The sequence below is a fragment of the Cucurbita maxima genome, unplaced genomic scaffold, assembly GCF_002738345.1.
Source record: "Cucurbita maxima cultivar Rimu unplaced genomic scaffold, Cmax_1.0 Cma_Scf00006, whole genome shotgun sequence".
NCBI classification, from domain to species: Eukaryota; Viridiplantae; Streptophyta; class Magnoliopsida; order Cucurbitales; family Cucurbitaceae; genus Cucurbita; species Cucurbita maxima.
The window spans coordinates 4714394-4733260 of record NW_019272022.1 but is presented as its reverse complement, the minus strand read 5'-3'; the positions used below and the strand labels follow the sequence as shown (position 1 = coordinate 4733260).

The following is an 18867-nucleotide window of genomic DNA, read 5'->3' as shown; positions in this document are numbered from 1 at the left end:
AAAAAAAAAAAAAAAAAAAAAAACAATTGGTTGTATTATCGATTTATTTGGATTGAATTAGGATCAAATAAATATTGAAATTGTCTGGTTTTGAAAGCAATACCAAGTGGGGTACAAAGAGAGGAGAATTCAAAAGTATTTTGAAAGCAATACCGAGCGGCCTAAAACTTGAGTTACTGTGGGTTCTGGTCGATCCCACCAGATTCAGCAGAGGTACGAAGCTGCGACAGGTTACTCGCAGTTTAGTTTCGAAGGTTCTTCTTCTTCTTGTGCTGGAAAGTTTAGACATTTAAGAATAAGTTGACGGTCTCTCCTATTTTAAATTAAGCCATATTTCAAGTAAGCTAAAAGATTTAAAAGTTTTTTCATAAGAAAATTTGAGATTTTGGTTTCTGATTTATTTGTATCATTGCTAAAGAATCCTCTTTTATTTTCCTTTCCTATTTTCAGAAGAAAAAAATTGGGGAAGAAAGGTCTCATGCAATGGGTACTTGAATTGAATTAACTTTTTTTTTAAAAAAATATCTCTACTAAATCACTAAGTTTTCGATTTTGTGGTCTTTTAGCTTTACTAAAAAAATCTTTGGTGTCTAAGAAATTTTTTATCCCCCTAATTTTCTTACCCAGAAAAAAAATCGCTAATATATCAAACACAAAATTAAAAATTTAATGGCCTATCAAATAGAATTTTTATTTCACATCAAATATATTTATTTTTAACATTTTTAGAGACCTAGTAGACATAATATTAAATACTTTTTAAAAATTAAAAAATCTATTAAATACAATTGAAAGTTTAAATATATTTATTTTTAACATTTTTAGAGACCTATTAGACATAATATTAAATACTTTTTAAAAATTAAAAAATCTATTAAATACAATTAAAAGTTTAAATATATTTATTTTTAACATTTTTAGAGACCTATTAGACATAAGATTAAATACTTTTTAAAAATTAAAAAAATCTATTAAATACAAACATAAAAACAGGATAAATGTTTTATGTTAAAAATACAGGATACTTAAAAGTTTCTAAAAGTGCTTTTGAGGGTATACTAAAAATTTCATCCAGGAAAAGGTATTTTTTTTGTTTGTTTTTAAAATTAAGGGTGAATGCATCTAAAAGTTAGAAGATAGATTTTTTATGACAAATTACAAAGTTATGAAGTATTTTTTATTAATTTAGCCAAAATTTTAATTTTAATTTTTTTTTTGAAAAATAAGCAATAATTAATTGGCAAAAAATTGGTGTATGAATGACGAATAGAAGGATTATTTATTAGCAGGAAAATACGTTTGGAAGTGGTATTACTGCTACCTGGAGAGTGGAGTGGTTGTTCGCATCGCTGTCCTGCTTCATCAACGGCCACGCATTGTTCTTGTGGGGGATGATGCTCAAATTCTTCTATAAACTCATTGACCATCTCCAGGTAAGCATCCAGATGAGCTCGCTTCCACTCCTAAAGATTCGCAGTACATAAAATTGTTCAGATTTCAAAACGAATGGGAATAACATCGCGCCTTTTAACTTCCCAAGTTCTGACCAAGAAAAAAAAAAAAATACAAAATCACCGCTGACAAGATTCTCACGTACAAGCAAATGCCAGACGAGGAAAAAGAAAAATACAAAATCCCCGCTGACAAGATTCCCGTTATTTTAGAAGAGATACAAAATGTTCATTATTGGAACTATGGTTAGTTAGAGGACGGAACTAACCAAAAACCTATCAAGGAAATTAAGATTAAATTTAAGAAATCTCAATCAATGCAATGCTGAGCGAGAGTCTCACATTAGCTAATTTAGGAAATGTTCATGAGTTTATAAGTAAAGGAATACATCTACATTAGAGTGAAGCCCTTCAAAAAAGCCCAAAATAAAGCATCTGATTTATGATATAAACACAAGGAAGTAACTAAATGAGTCGTAATAATCTCATTTGTAGAATGGGGGGCGGGGAAATAAAAAATGTGGAAGAGAGAAAAAAAAAAAAACCAATAAGACTTGATTCAATTTATTTCTTATATTGGTATACGATTAAATCATTGGTGAACCCTATAAGAACAGATGTCCTGGTCCAGTGCACAAGAACATGTGAAATGAGTGGTCAAAAACAAAAAAGTTTCTTCTCCGTGGTATGATGTATAAATGTTATACTGAGTAGTGGAACAACAAAGGATTAAGTTTTTTACCTCAAAATCCCAATCTCCATACAGGTCTGGATCCCTTTCGTTGTTCCAAATATAGACATAAACTAATAACTTCTCAAGACTGTCCAGCAAAAGGTTATCTAAAGCCTAAAAAAAAGATCAGAAAGCACAATCGTGGAGAGGATTAAATATACATATGTTTCGACTATCTTCATTAGCATAAATAATTAAGTGGTACGAATCCCATAAGAAAAATTGCCAGCGCAATAGAACGGAAAGTGATCTCAATGTTCATTAAGCTTTTCATTAGCTTCCAAGCAATGATCTCAATGTTCATTAAGCTTTTCATTAGCTTCCGAGCAATTTACTGAAGGGTAGTAATTGTTGGATGAAAGTCCCACATCGACTAATTTGGGGAATGTTCATGGGTTTATAATTAAGGAATACTCTCTCCATTTGTATGAGGCCTTTTGGGGAAGCCCAAAACAAAGTCATGAGAGCTTATACTCAAAGTGGACAAATATCATACATTGTGGAGAGTCGTAATTCCTAACATGGTATCAGAGCCATGTCCTAAACTTAGCCAACTTTATTCAAGGAGAGTCGTGATTCCTAACAGTAATAATGAAGAACTACTACTGATATGTTTGTATAGCAAGTTATACAAACGAATTTTATAGTAGTGCGTACTTGATCGGATGGACAAATATCATACATTGTGGAGAGTCGTAATTCCTAACATGGTATCAGAGCCATGCCCTAAACTTAGCCAACTTTATTCAAGGAGAGTCGTGATTCCTAACAGTAATAATGAAGAACTACTACTGATATGTTTGTATAGCAAGTTATACAAACGAATTTTATAGTAGTGCGTACTTGATCGGATGGACAAATATCATACATTGTGGAGAGTCGTAATTCCTAACATGGTATCAGAGCCATGCCCTAAACTTAGCCAACTTTATTCAAGGAGAGTCGTGATTCCTAACAGTAATAATGAAGAACTACTACTGATATGTTTGTATAGCAAGTTATACAAACGAATTTTATAGTAGTGCGTACTTGATCGGATGGACAAATATCATACATTGTGGAGAGTCGTAATTCCTAACATGGTATCAGAGCCATGCCCTAAACTTAGCCAACTTTATTCAAGGAGAGTCGTGATTCCTAACAGTAATAATGAAGAACTACTACTGATATGTTTGTATAGCAAGTTATACAAACGAATTATGAAGAACTACTACTGATATGTTTGTATAGCAAGTTATACAAACGAATTTTATAGTAGTGCGTACTTGATCGGAATGTATCTACGTTCTCCGATTCGATGACCAAATCTAGTACAAAGTAGTTGATAATAAAGCACATTTGAGCACCAAAATGAGTCAAATAGTTTACCGTTAAAGAGACCTCAACTGTGCTCCTTTTGTATTCAACATCCTCAAATGCGTCTAAAATATCCAATTCGGTGTCTGTGATGCCTGAAAGAACCTGCCGAGTACAGGATACTTCAATATGAAAACCATAAAACGTTATGGAAAAAAGTTCAGATTCACTAATAATCATTCAACACACGATGGTATACAAACCTTGCCAGATACTTTCTTGCCATCAACAGGTATGATCGCTGGATAAACTCGTCCTTTAATGGTTAATCTTTGACTGCAAATTCTCGAGCAAATTTACAGAGTTAATCATGAATTCGGGAATACAAACGAGCAATAAAATAATATTTCAACACAATCCTTCCTAATCGTATAAGCTAAGAAGCAAAACCTTGAAAATTAGAGCAATCACATAGAGCAATGCAATAACAGTTTGTATTAATTATTTGGAGATCGTCATCTGTAAACTTCTGAAAAGAAGAGTTAAACAAATGAACAACATAAATTCAAGCGAATCATCAATGCAGTGAATCAAACTCTCGTTAAGGAAACTGACACAAATTGGCCTATCATCGACAAAAATTTTGCTCGAATCTATCAAAAGAGAAGAAAGTAACAGTGACGAAGAATAAATTGAAGAGAATCATTTGATTTGCAAATCAAAAAGCTTAAATGTAGAAGAATATTTCTGAAGTAATCCTTTCTTATCATATGCGTTAACACTAACTAAGAAATATAACCTAGAAAATCACAAGAAGCATAACAGTTTCCTAACAATAAGTAATAGATGATCAATATCCACAAACTTCTATAAAGACGAATTAAACAAAGAAACAGCATCAATCGAGTAAACCATAAGATTGATAGAGCGAATCAAACTCTCCTATGAGAAACCAGCACGAATTAGCCTATCATCGATGCGAGTTTTGCTCCAAAATTACCAAAAAAAGAGAGGAAATAACAGCGACGTTTAGCAAATCAAAACGCTAAGAGTAGACGAATATTTCTAATGCAATTCTTTCTCATCATAACGCTAATGTCAACTAAGCAAAAAAACCTGGAAAAATCAAAACAAGCATAACAGTTCTCAAACAATATTTAAAAGAAGATGAACATACATGTACTTCAGTAACTACGAATTAAACAGAGAAACAGCATAAATCCGAGTAAATCACAAGATTGAAATGGAGAACCGAAATCTCATTTCGAAAACCAGAACGATTTTACTTCGAATACATCAAAAGAGAAGAAACTAACAGCGATGATTTGAAAATCAAAGAGTTAAGAACAGAAGATGAAAGAACGAACAAGTCATAAAAAAAGAGAGGAAATAACAGCGACGTTTAGCAAATCAAAACGCTAAGAGTAGACGAATATTTCTAATGCAATTCTTTCTCATCATAACGCTAATGTCAACTAAGCAAAAAAACCTGGAAAAATCAAAACAAGCATAACAGTTCTCAAACAATATTTAACAGAAGATGAACATACATGTACTTCAGTAACTACGAATTAAACAGAGAAACAGCATAAATCCGAGTAAATCACAAGATTGAAATGGAGAACCGAAATCTCATTTCGAAAACCAGAACGATTTTACTTCGAATACATCAAAAGAGAAGAAACTAACAGCGATGATTTGAAAATCAAAGAGTTAAGAACAGAAGATGAAAGAACGAACAAGTCATTGAGGACGGCAGCAGAGGACTGAGGAGTGCGCTTCAAGAGGATATGAACGACTTCATCAGACAAGAGACTACCGTAGACGAAGACTCTGTGAAGATTCTGCTGCGTATGAGAAGGCGCGAGAGAAGGCGCGAGAGAAGCCAGAGATGCCGAATCCATTTTCCGCTGAAATGTTCTCTGGGATTTGTCTCCAACCAGAATATAAATGAACTTGTTTGCTATTAATAACGTACCAAACCCGATTATTTCATCCACCTGGCGCTGTTAATAATATTAACAAATTGGGATAAATAAATAAATTTATTAATTTGTTTTTATTTATATTTTTAATTCAAGAAATAGTTACAAATAATCCCCCATTAACAAAATAAATTAAATTATAAATTTAGTTTATTTAGAGTTCTTTTGTGAATTCTACCTTTCAAAATTATAGGATTTGGAGTAAATTTTAATTTTTAGTTCAAAAATTTTAATTTACAAAAAAAAAAAAAAAAAAATCATTTAATTTTTTAAAGGTAATTCTCAATTTATCATTAATTTTCTAAAAAATCTCAATTTTAACGGTATGATAAAAATTATCAATAAAATATTTATCTTTTAATTTATTAATTAAATGTGATATGTCTGTTATTATTTATTAATAAATTAGATTATAAGTTTATATATCTATAAACTTTTTTTTATTTTAAGAGTGTGTAATAAGTTTCTAAATTTTCAATTTTGTGTCTAATATGTTCGTAAACTTTCAAGTTTGTGCTATATACATATCTAACAAATTCATTTTAAAAAAAAATTAACTTACCAATTTTATATGATTTTGAATGGTACATCTAATAATTGATTCTAGAATTTTAAATTTGTGTTTAATAGGACCATGATAAATTTAAAGATCGACTAAATATGTAATTTTGAAAGTTCATTGACCAAATAAACACAAAATTTACCGTTAATGAGCTAAATTTGTAATTTAACCACAGTAATATATATATATATATATTTGTACATTAAACTACCATATGCGTAGCATTTTCATGTATTCATATATATTAATAAAACATAATTTAGCAATACACCTTTTTTCTTAGTAAATTTCAACCATAAAGAACTTAATTGAGAATTCATAGATGGATAAAGGTAAAAAATTAAAATTGAAAATTGTAAAAAGTAAAAAGTTAAAAGTTAAATTGAAAATTATCTAAAAGATTAGATTGTAATTATAATTCAGTTTTATATTATAAAGGTTAAAATTATTGAAGACTATTTATGAGAATTTTATAATTTAGTTCTATAATTACAAAGTTTTAAATTATTAAAATTATTAAAGACTATTTATGAGGGTTTATTAAACCATAACTATTAATTATGAGATTTTATCAAATCCTCCCACAAATAAAAAAATAAAAATAAATAAAAAACTCTAAAAATAAGAAATACTATGATAATAATTATTTACTTTTCGTTTTAAAATTATATTTGTTTAATTTTTATGAAAAGAAAAAAGAAAAAAGAAAATCAAATTTCTAAAAATTATTTTTTTAGTTTTTAAAATTTGGTTTGCTTTTGTAAACCTTTTTATAAGAGTAAAAGGAAAAATATTTTAAATGAGAAGTAATTTTTAAAACCAAAAACAAAAATAAAATCAATTTAAAATCTTCGTTTTGAGAAATGTTTTCGATAAAGATTAATTGTGTTAGATTTTACATCGGAGAGAAGAACGAAGTATACCTTACAAAGGTGTAGAAATTTATCCCTGCCGTGAGGGATAATGAGTCAAAATAGACAATGTGTTAGGATCATAGCCAAACACTAAACGATGTGTCAGCGAGGAGTCAGATACCAACGAGGTGGATTGCTATATCCCACATCAGTTGAAAACCTTTCCCTAGTAAACATGTTTTAATACCGTGAGGCTGACGACGATACATAACGAGCTGATAGGCTTGAGCTATTACAAATTGTGAGGTTGGTAACGGAATTGGAAATCCCAAGCACATGTTTGCAGCAGTTATGGTTCATTCAAATAAACTTAGAACTTGATTATAATGTCCAAAGTTCAAGGCCGTGAAACATACAGAACTAACCAAAAACGGTAACAAATTGCAAAATTTATTCCTAGAAGTACAAGTACAGGTCAAATGGTAGTAACTGAACTGTTGTTAACCATCACACACTACAGTCTCTGGTTTGCCTGGTTTGTGAGATTTCGGAATCACGAATCTGTGGCTATGGCTTCTGGAAGTGGTTGCAGTTCTAAGGACGGTAAGTGCGGGTTGAGTACTACTACGTGGGGCGCTGCTCCGAGCAGCTTGTTCTCCATCGAGATTCCATTCTCGAGGAGATCGAGAACCTTTCTCACCTCGTTCGCGAGCTCGATCACCATTTCCTCCTCGTGACCTATGCAAGATAAGAAATTTTCATATACCTACACAAATGGTGATGAACAAACCAAAAGAAACCAGCCATTCCTATCCAAGCTCACCTATGTCAAACAATGCCTTCTCTAACATGAAAATATAATCTCTATTGTTTCCACAAGGCCCAGAAGCAGTTGCAATTTGTCTGTTAAAAGTGAACCAAGGATAATGAGGAACTAAGGCTAGCACAAAAAATAATGTTAAAATGTTACCATTTTACCTAGCCATGTCCTCTAATGGAGCTGGACCAAGGTAGTATTTGTTCACTTCTTTGTCGGGAGTCGACGTGAAACTGCGTATGTACGAACGATACAAATTGGTCGAAAAGTTCGAACAAAGTGCAGATATAAGTTTAAACTTTGTTTTTCTTGCTACCCTTTTGCTCATATTACATTCAGATAAGAGGAAGATCATAAAGAGCAAAGGCTGGCACTTACACAATGACTCCTGTAAGCGCTGGCTCAAGAGAGTCCACTTCCTGAATGTAGAACCTCAAAAGATCAGTTAAAATCAATGATGGAGGATGCTATGCATAGAATCAAACTTCAATTTAACGGTATTGTTAATATGAACCATTCGTAGAATTGGCTTCTTAAAAACGTAGAACTTCAATTTAACGATAATAATAATATGAACCATTCATAGAATCGGCTTCTTAAAAATATAGAACTTTAATTCAACGATATCAATACTATGAACCATTCATAGAATCGGCCTCTTGAAAATGTAGAACTACAAGTTAACGATATCAATAACATGAACCATCCATAGAATTGACCTCTTAATAATGTAGAACTTCAAGTTAACATAATGTAGAACTTCAATTTAACGATATCAATAATATGAACCGTTCATAGAATCGGCTTCTTAAAAATGTAAAACGTGAATTTAACGATATCAATAATATGAACCGGCTTCTTAAAAATGTAGAACTTCAATTTAACGATATCAATAATATGAACCGACTTCTTAAAAACATAGAACTTCAATTTGACGATATCGTTAATATGAACTGAGAAGAACATGAACCAATTGATAATCTCACCTTGTAGAAGTTAACCAATGTCTTTTGATCATATTCACACTCTCTCTGCTCCAAATACTGCAATTCACAAAAAGGAAAAGGACAAATTTTCATAACTTCCAAATGATTTGGGAATGAAGTTCCAAAAGGAAAAGTTAAGTCACAAAATTCCAAATGAAGAAAGGGAGATGAAGCAGCTAGGGTTATTATATTGATTCAACCACAAACCATGAAGATGATAGATAAGAAGACTCTTGCGCCACCCAAATAACTCCACCATTTATATTTTTCATAAAATAAATTTGAAAAGATATTAAATTACTTCCATAGCTGCTCGTTCCCTTTCAGGACTCCCCCGCACACAGAAAGCTGCTCCCCACTGCCAAAAAAGTTGTAATTTCTTTAATTTGAAAAAACTAATTTCAGTTAATCTTAGTTAGATCAGTTAATCTTACACAAATAGCTCCTTCTTCCTGTTCCAACGTGAGAGTTCTAGCAGGATTTTCTGGCGTACCTCTGTGATCAATGCATGCTGGTCCAAATATGAGGCAGATTGTTATGAACAAGAAAATTAACATATCCAGTACATAATCAAAACTGAATGGATGATTTTAATTATTGAAAAGAACATCTGCAACAGTTTCTAGCTGGAAATAGTAAACTTACCGAGGTCGAATACGCGCTTATAATCCTTGATGTAACCTACAATTTTCTCATCAAATTCAAATCCTGGGTTCCACACCAGTGAGCCATATCCAAATACCCAAAACACCATGATTATAAAGCTCCTGAAAAAGAGGAAAAAAAAAATCAAGATTAATCGAACAAGTCCTAAGCATTCAAAGGTTAAATTACAAATTTGACTAGAATTTAGTTCTATGATTCAAAAGTTAGCCTAAAATCAACTCATCAGAAATCAAAATGCAGATTTAAAGAGGTAGAAGAAAGGGAATATTACTCATAAAGAAAAAAATCAGAGGATAATGTTTCTGAAATCGCCATCAATGGTCTATAATTAGACCAATAACGCACTCGTCTTATTCCAAAACTCAAATTAGAAAATTAAAACCACGAACGGGGAATTCAAGCGGATAATACAAAAAAACGTAGAGTGCGACCAATAACAGCCCGCATTGCATCACAAATTAATCAAGAAACAACCGGAAGAAGAAAAAAAACGCCAAAAATCTCGATCAATCAACAGAGCATATGGAGAACATCACGGTATATATAGAGACAAAGAACTTAATTCTTACGCGGAGATCCGAAAACTTTTCCCGGAAAATGAGAGAGAAAGACGAGGACGAGCGAGATTTTTTTTCTCTTCTCTTTTCCTCTGATCTAATGAACAATGCGAAGAACAGCGAGTGAGAGAGAAAAAAATGCAAAAAAAATCAACGACGGAGAGAAATAGGGAAGAATTCAAGCCAAAAGATGTTAGGGTTTTAGCTTCGAAATCGAGATTTGAGAGTGGTTGAGCTCTGTTCTTCCTCCCTCTCTCTCTCTCTCTCTCTCTTTCTCTCTCTCTCTCTCTCCCTCCCTTCCAAGACAATGGTATTTTTTCGAGAGAGATCCAATAAGCGAGCATTGAGACTCTTTATAGTGCACGAAGATGAACGCAAACTGAAACCCCTCCCCACGGAGTTCAGACCACTTGCGCGCCACGTCAGCAGCCGGAGGCTATTCCACGGGGCACGAACGACGACGTATAGAATATATTATCCGTTTCCGCATGACTTGTAAGGTTGTAAGACAGATTCTGTCAAATTTATTATTTGGTAATAAAAATAATATAAAATGTCAAAAGTGTTGGCTTTAGAACAAGAATTAAATATGTTCAATTGGCGACAAAAATTTCTATCCACTTGGAGATTAAACAGAATCTTTAATATTGTTAGGTTTCTTTCCTAACCATTTAGTTTTATTTCTTAATTTTTTAAAATTAAATTTGTTTTTCCATAATTTTTTAAGATATATTTAAATTTTTAGTCATATTTAAAAAAAACAAAAACAAAAACATAAATTTAAAAACATTTTCTTAATTTTTAAATTTTAATTTAGTTTTTTTAATTAATTAAAATAGACAACCACCAAAATAAATTTACTAATAAAGATTTAAATGGTTATGAAACAAACATTAGAGGTACAAATGTCCAATTAACTCGTGAAGTCGAAGTCTCATGAAAACCGAATAAATGGAGGAAGAAATAGGGAGAGAAAATTTTCTTTATTAACTAAATAAAGTCCGAGATGTCTCCATCTCTATCCCTAAATTTGTCTCGCTTTATTTATATATATATGAAATATTATTAGATTTTTAAGATGTTTTATAATTTTTTTAATAAAAAATATATTGAAATTTTGATTTTTTATAGTTCGATCTTTACAAATTACTGGTAGGAAATTCTCGATTATTAAAAAAATAAATAACAATTTCAGAATCAAAAAAAGGACTCTCGGTAATATTTCTTCTAACTCGTAAATATCTCTTCTAATTAGATTCTATTTATTTATTATTATTATTTTTTTTTGTTTCAACCTTAAAAAGTTCTCTCCCATGTTGTCTTTTGGTTTGTTCCCTTCCCACCGAAAGGGAAAGAAGGAATAATCTTATCAGTTACACAAATTTATAATTACTTTAATAAATTACAGATTTACAAATTTAATACAATTTATTTTCTAAATTATAATATGTATAACGTGACGAGAATAATTATAGAGGCTCTTATCTTATGAAATATGTAAGGATCTCATCGAGAATCTGAATATCTAAGGAGAGCAATCCTCTCAAACACAGATAGAACGAATTTAGAAGTTAAATCTTAAACGATGAAAATTGAAACACCACTCCTCGAAATCATTGACAATCACCGTATGAGAGCTTAAAGTTCTTACTTGCTCTTCAAAGAACGGCGATGGAGACCAGAGTTAGTGGAATGAGATCTTAGTTATGTCGAGATTTGGGTTATCTATTATGAGATCCCATATCGGTTTGAGAGGAAAACAAAACATTTCTTATAAGGATGTGTAAACTTCTCTTTAGTAGATGCATTTTAAAACCTTGAGATTGACGGTGACACATAATGAGCCAAAGTAAATAATATTTGCTAACAATGGGTATGAGATCTCATATCGGTTAGAGAGGAAAACAAAACATTTTTTATAAGGATGTGTAAACTTCTCTTTAGTAGATGCATTTTAAAACCTTGAGATTGACGGTGACACATAATGAGCCAAAGTAAATAATATCTGCTAACAATGAGTTTTGGTTGTTACAAATATTATCAGAGTCAGTCACTAGATAGTGCGAGACACTCGTCGGAGTAGGACTAGATCGTTTCCATAAGAGACACGTTTTAAAACCTTGAGAGGAAGCCCTTGAAGGGAAGTCGAAAGAAAACAATATCTACTAGCGATGAATTTGGACCGTTACAAAATGTATCAAAGTCAGACACCGAGTAATATACCAGCAAGAACGCTGAGTCTCCAAGGAGAATAGATTGTAAAATTCTACATCGGTTAGATAAAATAACGAAACATTTTTCATAAAAGTGGAGAAGAATACGCAATTTATTTGGAAATTTTTCAAAATTAACTTGCGGTCCATGATAGTAAATGAAAATGAGAGACGAAGGTGGAGCAACCTTGGTTCATTGAACCAGGACACTTGGGGACATTGACAGCGAATCACTGTTATTGTCATCTCCTCTCCGCCCAATCTTCGTTGCCTCATCCGCTTCATTACGTGGCCCAAGTTTAATATTCCCCCAAGTTAATGGAAAGGAATAGATTATCCAATGATATCGCTCATTGTTTAATCATCGTAAGTGGATCAAGTCATATGTGTTGAAGATTGTTGGGAGTGAATCTTATATTGACTAATTTAGAAAATGATCATGAGTTTATAAGTAAAAGAATACATCTCCAAAGTCCAAAGCAAAATTATGAGAGTTTATGCTCAAAGTGGCCAATATCATACAAATCCACCATTCTTAACAATATGTTCGTCTAGATCGAACTAGATGTACACATTAGTCGATCGATATTTGTTTTTGAGCTCAACCCAACGTTGAAAATCAAAGGAGGTAGGAATCCATGCACGAGGCTAGATCGAAAGGACAACAATGAGGAGAGAGATTAACAATCAAAACATCACATTTTCATCGACATATCCATAATTTTACAAGTTTCTTTAAATTTGAGGTATCAAATTTCAAATATTCTTTTTTTTTTTTGAAGGGAAAAAGTCAGTATTTTATATATCATATTTAAACATAAAAACACTGTGTTTGAGTTGATTTTATGTTAATCAAGATATATTTATTTATTCAAAAAAAATATTTGTATTTAAAATTTAAATACTATTTTAGTCAGCTATTTTTAACTTTAATTTATTATAATTGTAATTTTGCACGTCAAAATATTCATTTTAATCTCTCTACTTTTAATTTATTTCTATTTTGGACTTTTTACGTTTAAAAAATTAACCATTTTTATCTTTTTTTTTTATTTCATTTCTTTCTATTATAATTTTGGCTTTAAAAATGAAAAAATGAAAAAAAAAAAAAGAATTTAAATGAAATGGAAAAATAAAAATAAAATTTAAAATTCAGTTCGTGTAGTGGGAAAGTGCGCGTTATGAACCCATGGAGAATGGGGCATTTATGCGTTCTTCTATTTTAGCGCGAAGATTGTGCATCGAAGCGAGCGAGTCGGCAATGCAGAAGGTTCTGGCTTCTTCACTTCATCTGAAATTGGTAAGGTGAACAACTCTCTCTCTACTGAAAAAAACTCTTCCGCATTGCAACATAACGCTTATTCATTCGATTTATCTTGCAATTTCGATTACTTTCCATCTTTCCACACACTCTTTTCTGTTCTACTTGAAAATCGAGATCACAAGCGTTTAATCTTGCCGTAATCCTTCGATTCTTCATATATTTGTCGGCGAATCAACACCGATTCGATTTCATATCACATTTTACGGTTTCTATTACGGAATGGCGTTTGATTTTCCGTTGTCAGATGTTGCATTTTAGGTAAAGCAATTTGGATTGAAATAGAGAGCTGAAGAATTTCTAAACTGAAAAACGAAGAAAATTTTAGTACGAAATGAAGGAGGAGGACGGCAAACGTGGAACGGAGGTTTCAGGTTCTCGTCGGACGCGGTCTCGTATAGCACCGGATTGGACAGCGGCGAATTGCCTCGTTCTTGTTAATGTGATTGCAGCTGTGGAGGCGGATTGTTGGAAAGCTTTGTCTAGCTTTCAGAAATGGAAAATTGTTGCAGAGAACTGCACGTCTTTGGATGTGGCTCGGAACTCGAATCAGTGCAGGAGGAAGTGGGACTGTTTGCTGATTGAACATGATGTTATCAAGCAATGGGAGTTAGAGATGCCGGATGATGATTCGTATTGGTGTTTGGAAAGTGGAAGGAGAAAGGAATTGGGACTTCCTGATAACTTTGACGAGGAGCTGTTCAAAGCAATCGATAATGTTGTATTGATGAGGGCGAATCAGTCGGATACGGAGCCTGATAGCGATCCTGAGGCTGCGGTTGAGAAGGTAGATGAAGCTGCAGAGCCTGGTATGGTTCTTTGTTTCCTAGAGTGCTTATTGATTACATTTCTATGGTATCAAGTTTTCATGTGAATTTCTACACTTAGTTTCTTTGAATACACTTGATACTATCATTTTTGCTTCACTTAATTACTTAAAAACCTTTGTTTGCCGGCCTTGGGCGAGCAAGGTATTCCCTGAGATTAGCATAATGGGGCATGAACATAATTGCAAGGACCAGCTCTGATAGTTTGCTTATAGGAAAGTCATTTTTTGCTTGTCGATGAAATTTTCTATAACGGTCCAAGCCTACCGTTAGTAGATATTGTCCTCTTTGGGCTTTCTCTTTTGGACTTCCCCCCTTCAAGGTTTTTAAAACGTGTCTGCTAGGGAGAGGTTTCCATACCCTTTTAAAGAATGCTTTGTTCTCCTCCACAACCTATGTGGGATCTCATAATCTACTCCCCTTCGGGGCTCAGTGATCGTTCTCCTCCCCTACAGACGTGGGATCTCATAATCTACGTTCTCCTCCCCAACCGATGTGGGATCTCACAACTTACGTTCTCCTCCCCAACAGATGTGGGATCTCACAATCTACATTCTCCTCCCCAACCGATGTGGGATCTCACAACCTACGTTCTCCTCCCCAACAGATGTGGGATCTCACAATCTACGTTCTCTTCCCCAGCCGATGTGGGATCTCACAATTTACTCCCCTTCGGGGCTCAGCGTTCTCACTGACACTCGTTCCCTTCTCCAATGATGTGGGACCTCCTAATCCACCCCCTCGAGGCTAGCATCCTTGCTGACATACCGCCTCATGCCACTCCCCTTTGGGGCTCAGCCTCGTTGCTGACACATCACCCCGGTGTCTGGCTCTGATACCATTTGTAACAGCCTAAGCCCACTGCTGTCCTCTTTGGTTTTCCCTTTCGGGCTTCCCCTCAAGGTTTTTAAAATGCATATAGGAAAGGTTTTCACACCCGTATAAAGGATGTTTCGTTCTCGTCTCTAATCGACGTGGGATCTCACATTTTCAATACATTTATTGGTTTCTTCTTGTTTTTAATGCTGTAAAATTAATAGAAACAAGTGATTGAAATTCTTGTATTTCTTGTTTGGTATTAAATCCAGAGTAACATGATATCATATCTACAAATAACTCTATATCATCAACCAGAATGTCGAATGTTCGAATCTCCATCTCCACAAATTGTTGAACTTTAAATCTTGAGTAGCCATTTCAGTATCTAGATCTTTTTGGTTCTTTAATTCATTCGGGGAATTTTGAACTTTAGAGGTCTGCTAACATACATCATAACAAGGCCTGATGAGACAGGATTGCCTATTAGGGTTCTTTTGACATCCTAATTTTTTTCATGGAGATGAAATACAGCTCTAACTGCGTTTTCCTACGGCTTAATTGTGAAATGTGGTTAAAGAGTGAGATGGATCTTATAATTCCTGTCTTCAAGTCCCTTCAATAATATTGGTTTGTTCTTCTTTCTGGCATTGTGATGTTAGGCCCTAAAAGGCAAAGACGTTGTTCAATGTCCACAAGAAACCAAGCTCTTGAGAAATCTGTAAAATGTGAAGAAGAAGAAGAAGAAGAAGAAGAAGAAGAAGAAGAAGAACCTCTGGTGAGCTCTCCGGAAGTAGAGCGTCGTGGATGCTACATCAAAAGCCACGGAGAAAAGGCAACCGATAACACCGAACCCGAAGAGCAAACGATGACGAAGAAATTGCTTGAAACTGCAGAAAAAGTTCAAGCAATTGTGTCTGAGAATGCAAAATATGCAATGTCCGGCGAAAAAAACGACAACGACAACTACAACAACCGAACTAATTCCATTAGGCGTCAAGGGAGCAAGCTTATCAAATGTCTTGAAGATTTTCTCAACACCATTAACGATCTCCATAGCCTGCCCGAAGATCAAGAGTAACTCTCATTTTGCATTTCGCTGTTCTTTAAGCCACCGAGTAAGAGATATTCTTCAATGCCTTCCTCAACTCCTTGTGTAAATGTCTGTTTAAATCCATTTTGTTTGAGTTCTTTTCGCAGGTGAACTCATCGGAGCTTTGAATCTTCCCATCTCTCTTCCTACAGACAAAATTCCAAGCTGACCATTCGAGCAACAACAGCAAAAGGTTGCCGATATTTTCCAGGTTTCCAATGTTTATTTTTGCATCTTCTTCTGTCTTATCTCTCTTTTATCATTTTTTTTTCTATTGAGTTAGAATTTATTTATTTATTTAACTATTAATTTTCTATAACTATCTTTTTAAGTGATTACGTAAAAAGAATTTGTCGAAAAGTCACTTTATTATACTCTTTAAACGTGTTTTTATTATTATTTATTTTCAAGTTATTTATTTATTTATTTATTTTTATTATTATTATGTTAAATTAGATTGGATTGAGACGAACAAATTATGCCCTCATCTCAATTCAATCTGATTAGGTTGGAGTTTGATGAGGCTCTTTCAATTTTTTGTTTTTAATTAAAAAATAAAATATTCTATATTTTTATTTTCAAGCATTGAATTAAAATTTTACAATTCAATTTTAATATATATTTTATTAAGAGTGGTTTGAGAATAAATAATAATAATTTTAAGGATATATATAATTGTATTATAAGCCATAAAAATATTTTTTTAATTAACAATAAATTTAAGTGGGTTTGGTTCAATTCAAGCTAATTTTATTGAACTTGTGACCAAACTAATTTATAAAATTTTTATTTATTTAAATTAATTAAATACGAGCTTCATGTAATATTTTATAATTTAAAATTGTAGTAGTTTCTTCCTCATTAATTACAAATCTGTTAAATAATACATAAATAAAATTGGGACTGATTATTCGTAAGCAACAAAGCTGATATCTTGCATGTTTTTTAAAACTTAATTTCAAAATTTCAAAATAATTTTTATTTCATTGTATTCTTTAAATCTTGGTTTGGCCGAACAAAACAGCAAATTCAATCCCCATTTTCTCATTGTAAAAGTTTGAAAGCAACTAGAAGACTTGTATTGAAAAAGCTTTGAAAATATATAAATTTTTTAAAAATAACTAATTTATTAAATATAAAATTTTATTAGTTGAATAACCAAACAACTTGCTGGCCTAGGCCACCTCTGGGACATTGTTTCACAACAGGAAAGAAGTAAGCTACGTCTAGATGAATGTCCTCTTTCACGACGAAGTAAGACTAAGTTTATAAGTTTATAAGTTTATTATCCTAGGTCGAAACAAGTTGATAGGATAGGATTCTCTTTTTTATGTTTTCATGTCCCTCTCGTGTGGCGACATGGGGCGAGAAAAAAAGGAAAGAGGGACAAAATTTCTCTTTTTTAGTATAATGGGCTTCGGGTGGAATACTCTTATTAGATACAAAATTTAAATAACACAAAATTAAAGAATTAAAAAAAAAAAAAAAAAACAAAGGTTTTGCTAAACTCTCATGTTTTCTCTTCCTCTAACAAGAAGAAGTGTCAAAAATAGTCAAAGGTCGAAATAGATGGAGGCAACGGTTACAGTTTGAAAGAATCAAATAAAACGAAAATAACTATAAATAAGAACCAGAAAATGAGAGAAGGGAGAGAGAGAAAGTGATATGAAGGTTGTTTGAATCCTTGTTCTAGAGAGAGAAAAAGAAAAAGAAAAAGAAAAAGAAAAAGAAAAAGGGGGAAAATGTGGTTACCAAGATACAGCTTAGACAGAAAAGAGAGATTGAATGTGAATGGATTTGTGGCGGTGGCCATTGACAAAGACAAAGGCAGCCAAGGGGCTCTCAAATGGGCAATTGATCATTTGCTTCGTAGAGGCCAAACTGTTTTCCTCGTTCATGTCAAACTCAGATCCCCTTCTAATTCTTCCCTAAGTAAGTACTCTCTCTCTCTCTCTCTATCTCTAATTCTTCCTCGTTTCTTTTTTTTTTTTTGTTTTAGATTCTCTATTTCTTGGAAATTTCATTTTTCATATTCATTTTAAGAAGCAATGAGACGTATACCTGTTTACAAAGTTAAATATTTTTAATCCTTTAGCTCACCCGAAAAACTTTAACCCACAAACCAATCCAAGTTTTTTATTTTCCAAAAGTTTAACTCAACCCAAATAAAAAAAAAAAAATCTTACCAAACCCAACTTTTATAATTTGGGTTTAAATTTAGTAACCTCGTTGGTCAACTCATTACCAAACTCAACTTTTATAGTTTGAGTTTGAATTTAGTAGCCTATTGGTCGGATTATTGAATCATTTTTAGGTTAGATATGAGTCGATGAGAATGTTTCATTAAATTTAATCTTTCTAAAGTTTCTTTCTATTTCATCTCTTCTGTATCAATTTTTTAAAGTTGAGCCTTTATCCTAAGTGAATATTAGGCTTACGTTAGTCTAATACTCAAAACAGAACAAAACGCTTCATCGGCAACACGAGGTCGATTTGATGTGGTGACTTACTTAACCTGAAATTATTTGTTTATATAAAATATTTTACTTTGAACTTCCTTTGAAAAAAGAAAAAAAAAAAAAACCCATAATTTTAGTGTATTTCTTGCAAAGTATTTTTTTTTTTGATATATATATATATATATATATATATATATATATATATATATATATATATATATATATATATAT

General features: G+C 32.5%; 4 protein-coding genes and 1 long non-coding RNA gene across 13 annotated transcripts in view; 3 read left to right on the top strand and 2 right to left on the bottom strand.

Moving 5' to 3' along the window:
• Positions 1-1552, top strand: part of LOC111480749 — a 2671-nt gene extending 1119 nt beyond the window's left edge. The window contains exon 3 of the long non-coding RNA XR_002717919.1: positions 1290-1552. This is a non-coding gene — a long non-coding RNA (uncharacterized LOC111480749). The remainder of the gene's footprint in view (positions 1-1289) is intronic.
• On the bottom strand, positions 13-5423 carry LOC111480748 (AIG2-like protein D). Of its 2 annotated transcripts, none has more exons than XM_023125908.1 (6): positions 5221-5423; positions 3744-3816; positions 3553-3645; positions 2194-2298; positions 1322-1463; positions 13-266 (listed from the first exon to the last, which is right to left on the bottom strand). In XM_023125908.1, the coding sequence occupies exons 1-6, from the start codon at positions 5382-5384 to the stop codon at positions 232-234; spliced, it is 612 nt and encodes a 203-aa protein (XP_022981676.1). In that variant the 5' UTR covers positions 5385-5423; the 3' UTR covers positions 13-231. The 2 variants fall into 2 exon arrangements, with proteins under 2 accessions (XP_022981676.1, XP_022981675.1); XM_023125907.1 differs by having other exon boundaries at positions 16-272.
• Positions 5424-7220: 1797 nt separating this feature from the next.
• Positions 7221-10251, bottom strand: LOC111480746 (gamma-glutamylcyclotransferase 2-1-like). The gene is made up of 9 exons (XM_023125906.1): positions 9920-10251; positions 9330-9451; positions 9119-9195; positions 8986-9042; positions 8685-8741; positions 8077-8117; positions 7860-7931; positions 7705-7784; positions 7221-7619 (listed from the first exon to the last, which is right to left on the bottom strand). Exons 1-9 carry the CDS (start codon positions 10249-10251, stop codon positions 7435-7437), a joined length of 1023 nt encoding a protein of 340 aa, XP_022981674.1. The 3' UTR covers positions 7221-7434.
• Positions 10252-13347: 3096 nt separating this feature from the next.
• LOC111481039 (trihelix transcription factor ASR3) lies at positions 13348-17912 on the top strand. 6 transcript variants are annotated; one of them, XR_002717977.1, is made up of 5 exons: positions 13348-13420; positions 13689-14250; positions 15747-16202; positions 16285-16388; positions 17357-17912. XR_002717977.1 is itself a non-coding variant. In XM_023126326.1 (4 exons), the coding sequence occupies exons 2-3, from the start codon at positions 13776-13778 to the stop codon at positions 16163-16165; spliced, it is 894 nt and encodes a 297-aa protein (XP_022982094.1). In that variant the 5' UTR covers positions 13349-13425; positions 13689-13775; the 3' UTR covers positions 16166-16202; positions 16285-16447. The 6 variants fall into 6 exon arrangements, 1 of the variants encoding a protein (XP_022982094.1); XR_002717974.1 differs by having other exon boundaries at positions 13349-13425; XR_002717975.1 differs by having other exon boundaries at positions 13355-13425; positions 13703-14250.
• The window catches only part of LOC111481038 (U-box domain-containing protein 35-like), a 6325-nt gene continuing 5316 nt past the window's right edge, over positions 17859-18867 (top strand). Inside the window, exon 1 of one of the 3 annotated variants that reach the window (XM_023126322.1) lies at positions 17859-18109. In XM_023126322.1, the coding sequence (XP_022982090.1) occupies positions 17920-18109 (190 nt within the window). In that variant the 5' untranslated portion in view covers positions 17859-17919. The remainder of the gene's footprint in view (positions 18110-18867) is intronic. The other 2 variants (XM_023126323.1, XM_023126324.1) reach the window with 2 other exon arrangements.